At 41.5% G+C, this 16,590-nt stretch overlaps 1 protein-coding gene across 3 annotated transcripts in view; it reads right to left on the reverse strand.

Moving 5' to 3' along the window:
* Window positions 1–8,699: 8,699 nt before the first annotated feature.
* PID1 (phosphotyrosine interaction domain containing 1) overlaps window positions 8,700–16,590 on the reverse strand; it is a 213,827-nt gene continuing 205,936 nt past the window's right edge. For all 3 annotated transcript variants that reach the window (XM_026491773.4, XM_026491775.4, XM_026491774.4), the window contains one exon: window positions 8,700–10,841. In XM_026491773.4, the coding sequence (XP_026347558.1) occupies window positions 10,365–10,841 (477 nt within the window). In that variant the 3' untranslated portion in view covers window positions 8,700–10,364. The remainder of the gene's footprint in view (window positions 10,842–16,590) is intronic.

Raw genomic sequence — 16,590 nt, forward strand, 5'->3', positions numbered from 1 at the left:
TGAGATGGACCTGAGAATGAGGTTATCTGATCCATTGGAAAATTTGGGGACCCAACTTGGGAGTCCCAAAAGTCAGGTGTTTGGGCTGTTGCAGGGACAGAGTGAACCCAGAATGTCCTTGGAGCATGTAGGTAAATCATAGGCTTTGGTATTAGTGGGTAGTGAGGTCAAATCCTAGCTTTGCTTCTTAAGTGATTATGGGATTCAGCCAACTTCCTTAAGCTTTTCCAAAATCAACTCTTCATCCATAAGGAGGGGATAATAATTCTGACCACATAGGATTTGTGAAGATTAAATAAGTTGATGTATTTAAAGTGTCTTGTACCTCATATATGCTCAAAAGTATTAGTTCCCATTATTTCGGTTCCTTCAAAACTTTCTTCTCTCTTTACCTTCTTTAGCCCATGTCTTTGGTGGAGTCCATGGAGTAGCCAATGGACACTGCTGAGCATGAATGAAATAACTTGTTAATCTTGGACCTAACCATCCCTCCAGAAATATATTCAGGAAGAGCCTGTAAACATGCTTTCCTGAGTTCCTTTTCTAAGATATTCTGAACCTAAAAAGGAAAGGCTAGAACGTGTTCAAATCCCATAGCCTAATGCTTAAGTATCTCCTCCAACAGCTACCGATAAAGATTATATTATAGTGTCATTTGAATTTGCCTAAAAACAAAGATAAACTTTTGCAAAACCAAAACTATAATGTTGAAAAGAATTGCAAGGTTCATTAGTTTTTCAGAGAAAAGGAGAAAGAAAATGTGTCGCGAGTTCTCTGATGGTAGCCCACTGTGGAGAAAAAGGCAATTTGTAGAAAGGCAACTTTATTCATGATATAACAAAGTCGGACCTTTAAAAGAAAGAACTGAATAATCGGTCTGGAAAATAATTTTTAGTAATAAATTCTCTTTGGTGGCTGGCCAAATTCTGGTATGGGCTTATTGTGACAGAGCGACTTCGGAGCTGCTTTTTAAATGCTGGGGAATGCTGTTCTTCCACGTGAGGCGGAGGGACCTGGTTCTGCAGCGTGGTACAGAGCGCATGCTTCGGGACAACGCGGGACACAGCCGCAGGGCCTGGAACGGCAGAGGCGGAAAAGCACCACAATCCCTGTGTTACTGGCAAATTCCAAATTCTGGCCTTCAAAGGCTTCTTCTTTTTGTGATGTGGGGATTTGGGTTGGATCATATTGCGATGTCTGGAAGACACCAATTCCCAATGAAAAGCACAAAGGGCTCCATGGGAGAATTGTGGGCATTGGCTTAGACCAAGGTTGTCCCGGCCTGGAAAACTTGGCCTAAGAGTTGCCTAATGTTGTCACATACAGGAAGAGCCATCCTGCCTGCTTCAAACTTCCTTATTTATTTATTTTTTTTAGTTCTCAGGCTGCTTTTCCTCACAACCTCACTTCCCTCAGCGTACAACCGAAGCCAGCGATTACCAGACAGGACATAATAATGGGAGATGGGAAAGGGCTGAGTTCAGGGAATTTCATCTCCTTGAAATGCGTATGTATTTAAGAACCATGCTAACTTTGTTTCACAAGGAAATTTAAAAAAATGTAAATGAAAATATACTTCAAAGGACTGTCTGCTACGTCCTTGATAACTCAACCACAATCCTGGCTGGCCAAGAGACACCCAACCCAGACAAGGAAGGCTTCCCACAGGGGCAAGAGCAGAAAAAATGCTGAATTTGGAGTTGAACCATCATCAGCACTGAAGCCTCCAAGCCATGAGCTCTGAAACATGGCTCAGTGTTACCAGCTGCCTTACCATTATGGGTTGAATTGTGTCCTCCACCCAAATTCATATGTTGAAGCCTTACTTCCCAGTATGTCAGAATGTGACCTTATTTGGAAATAGAGTCATTGCAGGTAAAATTAGTTAAAATGAAATCCTAATCCAGTATCACTGATGTCCTCATAAAAGGGGGAAATTTGGAGACAGACAGGCAGACACACACACACACACACACACACACACACAGAGGAGAAAGTAATGTAAACATAAAGACAGAGAGCGAGGTGATGGTGCAGAAGCCAAGGAATGCCAAAGATGGCCAGGAAACTACCAGAAGGCACAGGGCAGATTTCCACTCATAACCTCAGGAGGAACTAACCCTGCCAACACCTCGATCTTGGTCTCCTAGCTTCCAAAGGTGTGAGGTCCCAGTTGTTTAACCCATCCAGCTTGTTACAGCAGCCCTAGAAAACTCATACACTCATACACCTGATGGAGTTATAATCAGGTTTCCATTTTATTCATTAAATAAGCATTTCTGAGTGTGTCTGTCACTGAGACAGACTCTGTGGGTGCACAGAGGATCAGGCCACTGTGCCCACCCTCTGGGACTGTGTAGCAGCACCAGTCAGACATGACTATTGAGCACTTGACGTGCTGTAGCCTATAAAGTATATATCAGATATCAGAGACTGTATTGTAAGAATGTGAAATAGCTCAATCATGCATTTTATAGTAGTTATGTGTTGCAATGATAATAGTTTAACTATTTTGGTTAAAGTATATTATTAAAATTATTTTCTCCTCTTTCTTTTAAATTTTTTAATTTGACTACTAAAAAATTTTAAATTACACCTGTGGCCAGCAGTATAGATCTATGGGAGAGCATTGCTCCAGAAACTCTCAGATAAGGGGTGAGGAAGACATAGAAGCAAATAATGGCCTTGTGTCAGGGCTGTAGTGGATTTTCACAAGTCTGTAGGAGCCTGGAAGAAGGAGCTGCATCCACAAAGAAGGGAGGATTTGACACAGGAGCAGGGCATTCCACAGCCCAGAGTCCAGCCCTTTTGTGGAATTACTAAGAACACTGCGGCTATCCAACAGGTCCTTGTGAAGGACTAAAAAGCGAAAATGAAAACCCCCACAGAGCAGCATTAACTGAGCATTAACTGAGCACTAGAGAAATGCTGGCTCTGGGCTAAGTACTTCATTTACATTTACTCGTTTACTTTTCATTGCAGCTCTATCAGTCTGACACCTATTATTCTCACTTTATAGGTGAGGACACTGAGATGTTACATACTTTGTCCAAGATGTCAAGTTCTTTGCCCAGGCCAACACAGAGAAGGGTTCAAACCTGAGCCTGGAATAGCAGGTGAGAGCCAGCGTGAGAAGGAGCTCATTTATCACAGCAACATATACAATTAAGGAAGGGGTGGAGGAAGGGTGGGAGGACAGTAACTAGTTTCTCTTGTAGACAATGAAGAGGACATGGAAAGATTGTAAGTAAAACTCTGGCGTGATCACATTTGAGGTTTAGGACAATAGGAGCTCTGGGCGTGAAGAACTGTGGGGCTGGCGGTTCTGTGTTCAGATAAGAAGCTATTCTCACAGAAGAGTAATCCAGAGAACTTCCTGTTACTATGGCCTTTGAGGGCTCTCAGGAGACCTTTGCAGACAAAAAGACAAATGTCCCAAGTCCAGAAGTGATCTGAGGTCACAGAGCTGGTCTGACTGAAACCAAATTGTAGATGATGCAGGGCTCCTTCCCCCCCATCTTCAGGAGCCACTGTTCTTTGACACTCCCGGCCATGGGAAAGGCTTGGATCAGTAGTTGAATCGAAATAGCAGAAGAAATAAATAGGACTTCTGCCCCAGAGTTTTGTTCCTTGGAATGAGAGAGGGGCCAAGTTTTACCTTCAGCTTCTGAGGCTTTCTGGCATCCCTAGAGTCACTCAGAATGAATCTTTCTTCCATTCTGAGACTGCCTAATGTGTGGGATGCCTCACTCTTTTCCTTCGAGAGTCATGGAGAAGAAACGACTCGAAGGAAACAATGATTTTGATTCTTTAAAATACAAGTTCTCATAGAACAGCACTTGGAATGTGATGACTCAAAGCTCACACCTGTTGCAATTCTGAGCCTAAAAGTTAGGCAACTTTAGATAAGATGGCTCTTCTCCAAAATGTGATTTCAAGAGCTATTTCTAGAAGGTCACTGGTGGGCCTCACATGCCCTCTTTTGGTTTATGAAACATGTAATATAGTGAAAAGGGTCCAGTATTTGCTATTTCACATGTCTGAAAAAAACACATTGAGAATAAGGATATGGGTATAACTCAGGACTGCTATTTTAAGATGCTATTTATTTGCGAAAGAAGTTTCTACCCCGATAGAAAAATTATCTACCTTCTGGGACAATCATTATGCAAAGGCAAATTCCCCTTGGCTGATGGGTTGTGAAAAGGTGCCTCTTCCTTTGGAAGAGCGTGCTGCCCACTTGGTCTATTACGTCCTCTTGGCAGGGCGCAAACTCTATTCTGTGTGCAGAGACCCTCCAGACCTCATAGCCCATCCACGCGGAGCTAACATGATGACCACATTCATAGTGGAACACTGCAAATCATAAACACATTAACCAATCTGAAAAGTAAAATGTTAAACTTTAAATACAAACCAGGCATCTAAACATAATTGGTTATAACTGACTTATTATATAATCTCGATGAGTTACTGAGCTCTGTAAGGTGATCCCCAATAATTTAGTGTCTTAATAATGTAAAAAAGAAAAAAACAAGTAGCAAAGAGAAAATTATCAAAGCTTGATGATCAGAAAGTAATTTCAATTATTTTAATAGCAATGTTTCTATGAGAAACAGGAAGAGTTTAGTTTTTGGAGGGAGTTATGTTAATCAGATCAAGGAGTTATACTAACTGAAGATAAAAATGGATATAAATGATGAGTAGAAGAGGAATTTCATTGCTTCCAAGGACTCTGAGTCCTAGAATTGCATTAACCATCTGTTGCTTAGTGGAGAACCCATTTTAATAAATAAAGAATAATGGCTTGAAACCAGCACATCAAAGCCTCAATTTCAGCTGTACCAGCTTCTACTTATGCTGAAATTACACCATGTCTAGTAAATTGTTGTAATATGTGGCAGCAGTTTCTCCCAAGCAGGCAAACACTTCCAGTAACAACGTTATTCATCCTATTTATTTTGCTTATTAAAGATAAACATAAAACTTGAGCTTTTCAAGCCCAAAACCACCAACTCCTAATTAGTTTTATCTAAATTAATGAGGTTTTACTCTACTAGTTTCTCAAAATGCAGTATTAAATTCTAGGAAAAGCTGTTGCAGTTAAAATGGAGAAAGGCAATAAGAATTTGGCAAAAGACTAAAATTAACGGTCTAATCCCATCCGAAGTCCCCCAGTTAAAATCTTCTTATACCCATAATAGCATTGCCATGAAGATAATCCAATTACGGACATCGCATTTTGTTTTCTGTGGAAAATTGGAATCAGAAACACTAGTTCATATCTGTGATCAATCTTGGTTTTGGTTCATCCCAAATTTACATTAAAAAGTGACCCTGGAATGGAGTCATTTCTTGGCTCTTTCTTGCAAGTGGGTGTTTCCTTGAATGTTTCTCTTGGGCTTTGCCCCCAAAGAACAAAGAATGCTCCGGAATGGCAACCAGCACCATATGATGGCAGGTTTGAAATCAACTAGGTCCTACCCAGCATCATATTTTATTTTACAAATCTCATATTTTTAAATGGCTCAACCTTGGTCTAATAGGTATGTTTAGACAAAGAGATGGAACATTTTTTATCAAGAAAATAGTTGTTAAATGACTTTATAGACATGAAAGTATTGGTAATTATTGGTGATTTATTATGAAGGGCTTAAAAATGGGTAATACTTCAGTAATTCCCTTTTCAGATCACCTCAGTACCTTCTTAGGGTAGCCTCCAAGCTAAGCTATTGAAAACTTAGTAGGAACTTAAAAATGTTTTTAAATGGAAGTCATGGGTTTCCTAAGCACAAACTATTCTGATTATTTTTAAATAACCAATTTTGGGTGCCTAAGCAAAACCCAAAATAATCTTACTAGGACATTCCAAAAGAAACATTCTCCCCAAATCTCTTTGTGAATGTCAGCTTTGGTCAAGTGTGCAAGACTATGTCTTAGGTTCATTTTTAAAAAAATATTGTAGTTTATTTGTAAATGTCCAATATAAGATGGATTAGATTTTTCTTCCTCTTAGCAATTTGCTCTTACCCATGCAGTTGTTTTTCTTTCTAAGCCTGGGGTTTATGCACCATACATAGTTCTCTTCTGGTAACTGTTATCAGCTGGTACCTCTTCAAAAGAAGCAGCCAGAGTCTTAAGTTGAACAATTGTGTCCCATAAAATTACGCTGAAAGCCAAATCTTGGTGTCTAAAAGGAAAGTTTCTTGAAGATCAATCAGAATTTGGCAATTAAGGGAACCTTCAGCCTCACTCCAGTTCAGTTTAGGGTATACCAAGGAGATGAGAAGATATATCGCACATTTTTGGAATGCTTAAGAAATAGCTATGATGAATTAAATTGTCATCATGTCCCATCTGACTGAAAAATAATAACAAGTAAGAGCAATTTAGGATAATCTGAAGTGTTTGACAGTACTGTCAAAGTTTGCATCAGTGGATCATGAACTAAAATGTGATCACGGATTCAGAGCACATATGCTCTTCCTGTCAAATCAGAGAAAGTCTGGAGTGGTGTTGCGTAAATAATTAAATATTAAAGTTGAAAAGGAAGAAGGGGAAGAGGGGGGAAAAAGTATGAAAATGCAAAAGACAGGACAAAGGAAAAATGTTTTCTGAAGTACAAATTTGGGGGAAAATTAGTTATTTCCATATGATTCGTATTGTCAGAAAAATAAAAATGCCTTCCCCTAATACCCATCCTCTTTGTTTTCAGCAGCAGAAATAAACAGAACAGAGTGTAAGACAAGAATTCTGTAATATACGACTAGAGAGGAAATGTGACCAAAAGGGATGAAATCCCCATCTTAATGACACTTACACCCCAGAGGCTTAAATAGATACTTACATAATATATATACACATACATATACTTACGTAATCATACAAATAAAGATAGAATTGAAAATGCAGTGAATGACTGAAGAGAAATTACAGGGTGCTCTAGAATCCTGTAGCAGAAGGACATGACTCAGAGTTTTAACATGTCCCGAGAAAAACAAAATAAACCATGAATCTTGGTTCTGTAGGGGGTGGAAAGAGTATTTTGTCCATTGACCACAGCCAATAAAATACTTAAGTAAAATCTCATATTATGTTATTTGTGCTCAAATAAAACTTCCTGGGCCTTTGTTTGTTTTTAAAACTTTTTCTATTGCTATCAAAAATACTTGGAAACGAATAGCAAAGGATGTTTATTTATAGTGGTGTAGAATGCGAATTTAAAATAAGATAGCAGAGGGGTGCCTGGGTGGCTCGGTCAGTTAAGGGTCAGACTCTCAGTTTCGGCTCAGGTCGTGATCTCAGGGCCGTGAGATCGAGCCCCGCATCAGGCTCCATGCTCAGCAGAGTCTCCTTGAGATTCTCTCCCTCTCCTTCTGCCCCACCCCTCTCTCTCTCTCTAAAATAAATAAATAAAATCTTAAAATAAAATAAAGTAAGCTAGAGGATTTAAGAAGAATGGAAATAAAAAATCCCAAGGAGGTGGATCTTGCCTGAACAGAGGAATAGCCCTGGACCTGAAGTCAGAGGGTTCGAAGTCTCCATCGAGCACATCCTCGGTGGGCTGCCTTAGCCAACTTATGCAACCTCTCGGAATCGGAGTGTCTCCATCTCTAAAGTAACTGCCAAACCTTCTGGGGGGAATATGAGTTAACGTACACGAAACCGTCTTGTGACCACCAGTATGGAACATATAGTACAGAAAGGGAGAAAACAAAGCATTAAAAAAGAAAATGCAAGTCTGAATCACCCCTCTGAGGAGAGTTAATACTGCCTGTCCCCAAAGGCTTCATTAGCTATTTGAAAGATTTCGTTGTGTATTTATCTTTAAATTGCTTACTAATCATCTCAAGCAAAAGCTCATGGCAATATTATCAGAGCCAATTACTTAGCATGTCACACTCAGTACCCCGGAAAAAATAACAGCAAACGCTTTCTGCGATAAATAACCATACATGCACTTGGGATTTAACTTTTACTGTGAGAGGAAAATGGCGTTGCTTTGAAATAGATGCTGGCTGGGTCCTTTCTTTCTTTCTTTTTTCCCCCCCTCCCTCGTAGAAGCATATTCAAGGACAAGGTAGTGAAATTGAAATTGAGGAAAGGTCAATGAGGGAAAATGCCATTTGAATCGGAGATGGGTGGTAATTCTTAATTGGGTGTCCCTCTTCAGTAGGCTCTCATATTTTCACTTCAGGAGGCTTGATGCTGGTTACGGAGTCCATGAAGGGCACTGCTCAAGACGCACAGGCTCCATGGCCACCTGTCTTGTGAGATTAATGGGGTGTTCTGAGAAATCATGGCCTGCAGGAAACATTTTTAACCAGTGCCATCAGAGGGAATCACTCCGTGTTTACCTTCCAGGATTTCAGCACAGGTTCTCCCAAGATGGAATGCAAGATTTTATAAATAGTGATCACTTGCAAAACGTTCTGGAAGAGTCCCCTCTGAAATAAGTCCGCCACACTGAATAACTATTTCAATGGTTGACACGATATCATCTCAGTGAATTAAATATAAATTGAGCACTGAAAAATAAAACAAGATTTATTTAAACACAATCAAGGAATGGGTTATTTATGACCCAGTAGGAATGCTTTTGAGAAAGAATTCCCTCTTTACTCAATTTGATCTATTCTGTCCTTCAGGTTTTCATTACTTCAAAAAGGAAAGACATATAAAGTATGAAAGTCCTCAGCTTTATTAATGCAAACATATTTTTTATTAAAGAGTGAATGCATTTATGCTAAAGAATAGTTTACATGTGTGTAGAGCAGCAAGCAATATCTCCAAGAGGCGAGTTCTTCTCAATACGACTCCATGCTCATTCTACATGCCTTAAAACTGGACCCATACACGGGGGCACACGTACACACACACAAACGCATACACGGACACGCAGATACACAGACCAAAACGCTGACACCCTAACTCTGGATTCAGTGAGCTCTCATTTAAGGCTTCTGAAAGGTGCCCCAGTGCCCTTAACATTACTGGGATTAAAAACAGACTTCCATCAAGGAGCAGCATTACCTGGAAAACTAGCCATCTGCTCCCAGCCTTAAATGTATGTTTTTGAACCAACACTTTCAATTGCATTCAGTGTTGACTCTGTGTTGATGATATCTAAAGATCCATGAAACTGAGACATCTCAGGCTCTCTTAGTGAGCATTTCTCATTAGAAACAGTGAATAAACCGGCAGCTCTGCCCCTAAGGTATCACCAATTTTAGGATAACAGGGTCAGACTTCCCTTTAGGACGCAGTTTCTCTAGACAAGCCAGGTGTATACAGCACATTCCCTAGTAGAGTACAATATTGAGTGATGGGGGCAAGGCTTCCTTGGTGATGCCCGATCAGATCTGAAGCTTGTCGTGAAGGATTCATCACACAGGACCATCAACTAAATAAGTTACTATAAATCAGAATTGATCAAAGGACAACCTACATGGAGTTTGCTCACTTGCTGATAACTCGTTCCCTTTTTCCAAGGTTTCTGTGGCTGTGGTGGTTGTTTGAAACTCCTACTTTGATTGTTTATTTCATCTGCTTGGTTAATTTCTTCCCTTTTTTGTGTCCTGCAGCGTATGCTGAGAATCCATCCCTTGGGGGTGTTGGCTGGGTTGGAAGGGGAAAGAGGGTAGATGAGGATGGATGAGGAAAGCAGCTATTAGTAGTCGCAAGTATTCTAAGAAAATAGATGAAGTGAATACAATAAGAGGGTACTACTTGATATATTTACGTAAATAAAAGCATTATCTTTAACTGTGAATTAACTGCCAACTATCAGGTTGTTAGTTGTAAAGCTCATATAAAGGCTGTGCTGATTTGCTTACTGAGGAGAGAATCTGAAACATGCCAGGGAGAGGGGCTCTCAGGATGAGCCTGAGGTGTCCTTTAGCTCTGCAGCCTCCACACCTGCACCTGCAACCCCCCATAACCCCCCCCGACTAGGGATCCTACAGGTGCATCTAACATTCTTGTTGGATTTCATAAGGCAAATTGGAATGGTTCATCAAATAACAGCCGCAGTGTATTTGCCTGAGAGTGGTGATAACTGGCATGGAGGTCTCCTACAGGGAGGCATGGGGAAATGAGGGGGGAAAAAAAAGAAGAGAGTCTAGAACTTTCCTCCCCATCCACACGCCCACCCTCCTCACAGTCACAGCAGCAGCAGATTTCAATGTAATGTAATTACTTTAATAATACATTTCTTTAGATTTAGAATTGCTCTTCTGAATTTAAAAAGCTTGGTCGGCCAATAGTTTGGCAGTCTTTTCTTCCCAAATTTGAATCATTGCTTATTCATCTATCATCTGGAATTCCTTGACCAATGCCGCCATGCTGAAGCACACTCAGTTCATTCAGCCATCATCGGATTCCAATTCCTGGGAAACTTCTTCCGATGAGCTGTTCCTATGGATCCGACCGTCGCTCTTCATACTGTGGAAAGTCTTCTTGAAGGCCTCCATCATGGCGTGGGCCAGCTTCTTGGCCTCGAGCTTGCTCTCACACTCTACAGCATGGCAGTCCATCTGGTAGGACAGGTCGTCGTTGATCTCCCTGTAAACCCAGGCGAAGATGTTGGGGCTCACGTTGTGGTCAGCGGTGCAGTAGGCGATGCGCGCCACCTGGAAGGTATCCATGTGGACTGTGGCTTCACCTTTATGGTCGAGGTGATGGAGCCACACTTGGAATGGTCGGATTTCCAGAAGGGCATTGGCTGGAAAGACATCTTCTCGGGCTAGCGTGTGTTTCTTCCAGAGCTCGATGACTGGCTTTTCTGTGCAGCCTGACAGAAACTGCATGCCTGTGGTGGGGACTTTACCCAGATAGGTAACCTGCAAAGGAAAGAGAGGAAGGAAAAGGGAAAGGTCAATATTAGGCTCTTCCTTCTAGTTGTTCACTCAGATGCTCTCAGACAGTCACACTGTCACTTTGGGCAGGTGGAGAGACATCTTTCCAGCTCCCTAAAACAAAACAAAACAAAACAAAACAAAACAAAACAAAACAAAACAAAACAAAACCAACTTGTTACCAGAATATCTCCCTTTTCTCCCTTACAAGTCGAGCACTTGGCAAAGGTACTGAAATGCCTTAAGTAGCGTTGGATTTTTAAAAAACCTAATTTCTAGAGACCCACTTTCCCTCCCCTCTCCCTACCGCCTTTTAAAATTCAAATTAGAGTAACAATATGATCTTTTTACATAATTTGGCATTTCTTTAAAATCATAAAGCCATTTGAAGTTTACTTTCAACCAAACACATGCAGAATTTAATGACAGGAGGAAGTCAAAAGGATGCTGCATCTGGAAAAAAAAATCTTTATTAAACTTGTCTCCTTATCTCTTTACAATTCTCTTAGTGTTTGATTTCACTTAAGCTTTTGCTTCCAGCAAATGCCAAGGACACAAAAACTGCTCCATTTACATTATGGCTTAAAACATGATTGTTTTCCCCACCCCCTCCTCCAACCAGCAAGATAATTTTTTAAGTATAGCAGTGCTCAGTTGTTTTTCAGCCTAAACAAGTTTTAAACTATGGGCATCTGGTTATAGTGATAATAAATGAAAGATCCACAGATGGGTTAAGACTGAAATGCTGGCTTATCTAATAGCTAGACGGGCAGCATGAAAACAAAGACAAATAATTCCAAGTGATTCAAACAGTGTCTTTTTTTAAAGATTTTAATTATTTATTTGAGAGAGTGCATGCACAGGTGCACGAGTGGGGGGAGGGGCAGAGGGAGCCCCAGGCAGGGCTCCATCCCAGGACCCCACCCCCACCATGACCTGAGCCAAAGGCAGAGGCTTAGCCCACTGAGCCACCCAGGCACCCCTCAAATAGTGTCTTTTAAAACACTTGTTTATTATCATACTAAGAAGGAATTTTCATTCTTTCTTTTTTTTCATCCTTCAAAATGCATGGAACTGCCACTGTTAGACAACTGGCATTATGGAAATGCATAAAAGTGAAGAAATCATTTAAGAAATAACATGAAATAATATATAATTAGATTCAAAATTGATGAGACAGATGTAAATACTGTCAATTTGCGGAAGACGAGATCAGAAAAAGGTCCATGGGAATGATGAGAAAGGAGATTTGGGTACAATGACGCCAATCAACGTCTGTGTTTAGTGAGGCTATAAAGGCCACATAGAAAAAAATGCAGAACACAGAAGTTACGTACTGTTGCGTTTTTTCATGGTTTGTTTATCTCTTAAACAAGAGTTAATTGTACAGTCCCTTTAAAAAACAACTTCTTTGTAAAGAGGCACAGTGCTGCACATTCACGGCATACTTATCGGGAACCTATTATGCACAATGGCAAAGTGCCAGGGGGGATGGGGAAGGGGGAGGGAGAAGATGGAGAGGTCCAAAATCAATAGGAAGGAGGTCACTGGTATTTGCTTGCAGCACGGTCTTTGAAGCAGGCAAGTCAAGATTCATATCCTAGTTCCACAGTTCACAGGGTGGGTGGTTCTGGGCCAACCGCTAACCCTCTCCCATAACAGAAGGCAGACCGTGAAAAGGGCAGGCGAGGGATACAAGCAAAGTACCCCGGAGGATTCAGAGGAGGGAGTGATGGCATCCTGCTGACGGAGGGCCTCAGGGGAGAGAGTCACTGGATCTCAAGACATGGGGTCTCAAAAACCCGGTAGGAGAAGCACATGAAGGGAGTGAGAGAAGGAGGGAGCAGAAGGGAAAGGGGTTGCAGTGAGGCAAACCCCCTCCCCACAACTTGGGCAAATAGGCCGCTTGGGCCTGACAAGACAGGAGGTGGGGGCAGAGGGTAGCCCTGGAAAAGAGACAGGAGGTGAGCTGCCACTGGATGAAAGCAGGCTGAACTTTGGAAGACGGCCCTGCAGGCAGTCTAGGGAGTAGGGACATCCCTGCTCTCGAGGGAACGCCATGGAAGGTCTACAGTCCCAGAAGTGCCTGGATCGGAGCGAGGCTGTGAACCTGGAAGACTCATCCGATGCCTGGGAGAACAGATGGGAAGGGCTGGGCAGCAGCAGCGTGCTCGGGCAGCACAGCCAGGAGGCAAGAGGGCCCGGATCGGGAGTGGAGGTGGTGGAGGTGAAGGGAAAGGACAGACAGAGCCCAATGGGGCCGACATTACTGAGATGGGACTGACAACACATGGCAGGAGACAGAAGGGGAAAATGACACAGACAGAAAAGCAAGTGCCTCACCCCACAAGCAGAGCCACGGGCTGGATAGCTCCCATCGCTCTGGGTTGGAGTAAATGTACAATAAAGAGTTCTTGATTTACATACTTGCCGCAAATGTGCTTTCTGTATAGGGTACTTTATGATACCTTTATTCCTTTTAACAGCTTTATTACTTTTTTATTGAGGTGAAATTCACATCACATAAAATTAACCACTTTAAAGTGTGTGATTCAGTGGCATTTAGGAGTCAAAATGTTGTACAACTATCAGCTCTGTCCAGTTCCAAAATATTTTCACCACCCCCAAGGGTGACGTCATACCCATGAAGCCGTCATTCTCTATCGTCCCCTCCCCCCAGGCCCTGGCAACCTCCACCCTGCTTTCTGTCTGTATGGATTTACTATTCTGGATTTGCACATAGTATGAGACTCTTTGCGTCTGGCTTCTTTCACTGAGCATAATGTTTTCAAGGCTCATCCAAGTGGTACCATGTAGCAATACCTCATTTCTTTATAGGACATCTTTACTTTTGGAAATTCAAAAGGAAATGGGGAAACGAGCTTCAGTGCTTGAAGTAAAAGTGCATTCTTTCTTTCTATCCACTGAAACTAGAAATAACCATGTTTCTATTTGATAGAAACAGCCTTCAGAGGGAGGAACTCGACCTCAATTTGCTCTAAGCTCACACACACACACACACACTTTTTAAAAAAGTTATCCAGCCAATGCCGTCTAACATGATATCATTAAGGGATGAGCTTAAAGAACTTCATTAGAAGTTGTAGATAATTCACTCTAATCGAAAGCAATTTCATAGTAGTAAATATGTGTAACTCGGAAAAATGTATTCCTCTCTTATAAATATTTATGACTTGAAAACTGAAGATTTTAAGGGAAATGAAGTTTTATTTTGGAAGTGTGCTTGAGAGAAGGATGGGGCAGAGATGAGTACGCGAAGAGCTTACTAAAATAATAATGAAAGCTACTTATAATATGTAACCTCTATAAAAACAATTTTAGGGGCTCCTGGGTGGCTCAGTCGTTAAGCGTCTGCCTTCGGCTCAGGGCGTGATCCCAGAGTCCTAGGATCGAGCCCCATATTGGGCTCCTCCACTGGGAGCCTGCTTCTTCCTCTCCCACTCCTCCTGCTTGTGTTCCCTCTCTCGCTGGCTGTCTCTCTCTCTGTCAAATAAATAAATAAAATCTTAAAAAAAAAAAAAAACAATTTTAAAGCTCTGAGGTAGAATGTAGGACGTAGATGTAACCTCTTTGGTATTAAACTTATTATGAAAGTAATCTTCATTCAATGGCCCAGTTTCACCAAGGTCACCTGGATAGCGCACTGCCCACCAAGCACGAGGTCCTAAATCGTCACTTACGCGTATCACAGCCAAATCAAGTCACACGGATGCTGAATAAGCCGTACCTAATGTTTGCGTCAGACTTTAGACAAAAGACACTGTGTGTCTACCAGCTTCGTTGACAGCCCTGTGGATCCGTGGCTCAGGATGGAATATGATTACCGCTAGCCCATTTTCAAAGATACGAACCCTAGGTCAGGTGGTGGCACCAGGACGCGTTCTCCGTCCTGCAAGGTGCTGGGCTTTCAGGAACATTTTGATGATTTGTGAGGAAAACTGCACGGAAAAAAATCTTAAAAAGATACCTGTTGAATTCCTGAGCCACTTTGCTATTGGATGAGAAACGTTTCCATTCGAGTCCACCTACTCGCTTTTTGTTTATTTTCCCCATATTGTGACTGTAAGAGAGATTCTGGATTTCTGTGAGCATCCTAGAACAGTGAGTCCTCCCAAAGAATGGACAGTATTCTTATGCGGTGCTTTCATAAATGATACTCTTTTCCATGCCATTAGGGGCCTAAGCCTTTCTTTAAAATTTTATTCCTGGCTATATAATTGCAGAGAGTAAGACTCAGAAACCTTCTAAAATTCCCAGGTAAAATAGAGCACAAATAACAAAATTTTATACACACACACACACACACCACACATATACACACACATATATTTTTAATATATTTAATATCCATATATAATATATGTTTTCTAAAACTCAAGAAAATACAACCTACTTAAAATGAAATCAAAGAAAACAAACTGCTTAATCTCAAGAAATGCAGACTTTTGGCATCTTTCCAAAAGTTTCCTGTGACAAGAGAAGCATAAACGTGTTCTACCAGGACTAATTCTGAATATTCCACCAGCTTCATCTTGCCAAGTATTACTCAGCCTGCAGAGGAGATTAGGGACTGCCTCCTCTCCACTGTGATACCGACAGGGGCCTCCAACCACACCAAATGTTCACTGGGGCTTCCACAATCTATGTCTGCTCTCGATCGCGATCTTCCATGGAGACTACAGAGGCGGGAGTGGACAGACAAGCCCTTTGTACGAGCACAGAATTAGCAAACATGGCCCCGACATGCCAGACAATGGCGGATCGTCTAGATAAGCAGCTCCGATAAGATAAGCTGCTTGATAGGACCAGGGTCTGCTCACCTCAGGCCTTAGTAAGGCTCTTAGCTGAGTCTCCTCTTCAGTTAAATGAGCTAACCCTTTCCAAACCCTTCTAGGCAGTCCCAGTAATGAACTGTTCTCTGGTTCCTATAGGAACTAGTCAACATAAAACACGAGCCAGAGGGTCTAAACTGATGTCACTGGGTGAACATTGGGAAGTCAGTGAAACCTCTGTTTTGTTGCGACTGTGGAGTTGATGATGTCAGAAATCCCAGGACATAACATAAATACAAAGAAACAATGCTAAGTTGACATTTCCTAAAGAGACATAGAAAAAGAATGACCTGAATGGAGTTTCCCTAAAAATGGAATGTAAAATGATGACATGAGGTACAAGACAGCTTCCCCTCAGAATGACCCCTTTAAAGCAGCCCTGTTATCATCCGTAATGGCCCGTGTTCTGGAATCCTCACTCTGTGCCCTTTCCCCTCATAAGTCAATGATTTACTGCCTGCCTGCACATTTGCTAACCCTCCCTTAAGTTCTCCAGAGTCTGCCATTATCCCCTATTGTTGACTCTAAGTCACCGGAAAACAACAACAACAACAACTCCTCAGGCTTTAATTTAAAAATGTTAATTTCTCCCTTTAATTTTTATATATGGTTTAATAAAAATATACCTATGGCTCTATTTTTCAAAGGAAAACTTAAAGTAAACACTTAAAAAAAAATCAGCTGTCTCCAAATACCAAAGCTTCATTATGCTGTGCATTCACCCATGTCCTCTACCGACATGAGGCCACAGGATCCATGCGTGTCAATAGACGGAAACCCCCAAATACCGCGTATTATCTCTGTAGCCTTCCATGTCAATGCTGTGGCAGGGATTTACTCTCTCTCTAGAGAGACATCACTTCTTGCCACAATATTCCTTG

The sequence above is a fragment of the Ursus arctos genome, unplaced genomic scaffold (assembly GCF_023065955.2).
Source record: "Ursus arctos isolate Adak ecotype North America unplaced genomic scaffold, UrsArc2.0 scaffold_1, whole genome shotgun sequence".
Lineage (NCBI taxonomy): Eukaryota > Metazoa > Chordata > Mammalia > Carnivora > Ursidae > Ursus > Ursus arctos.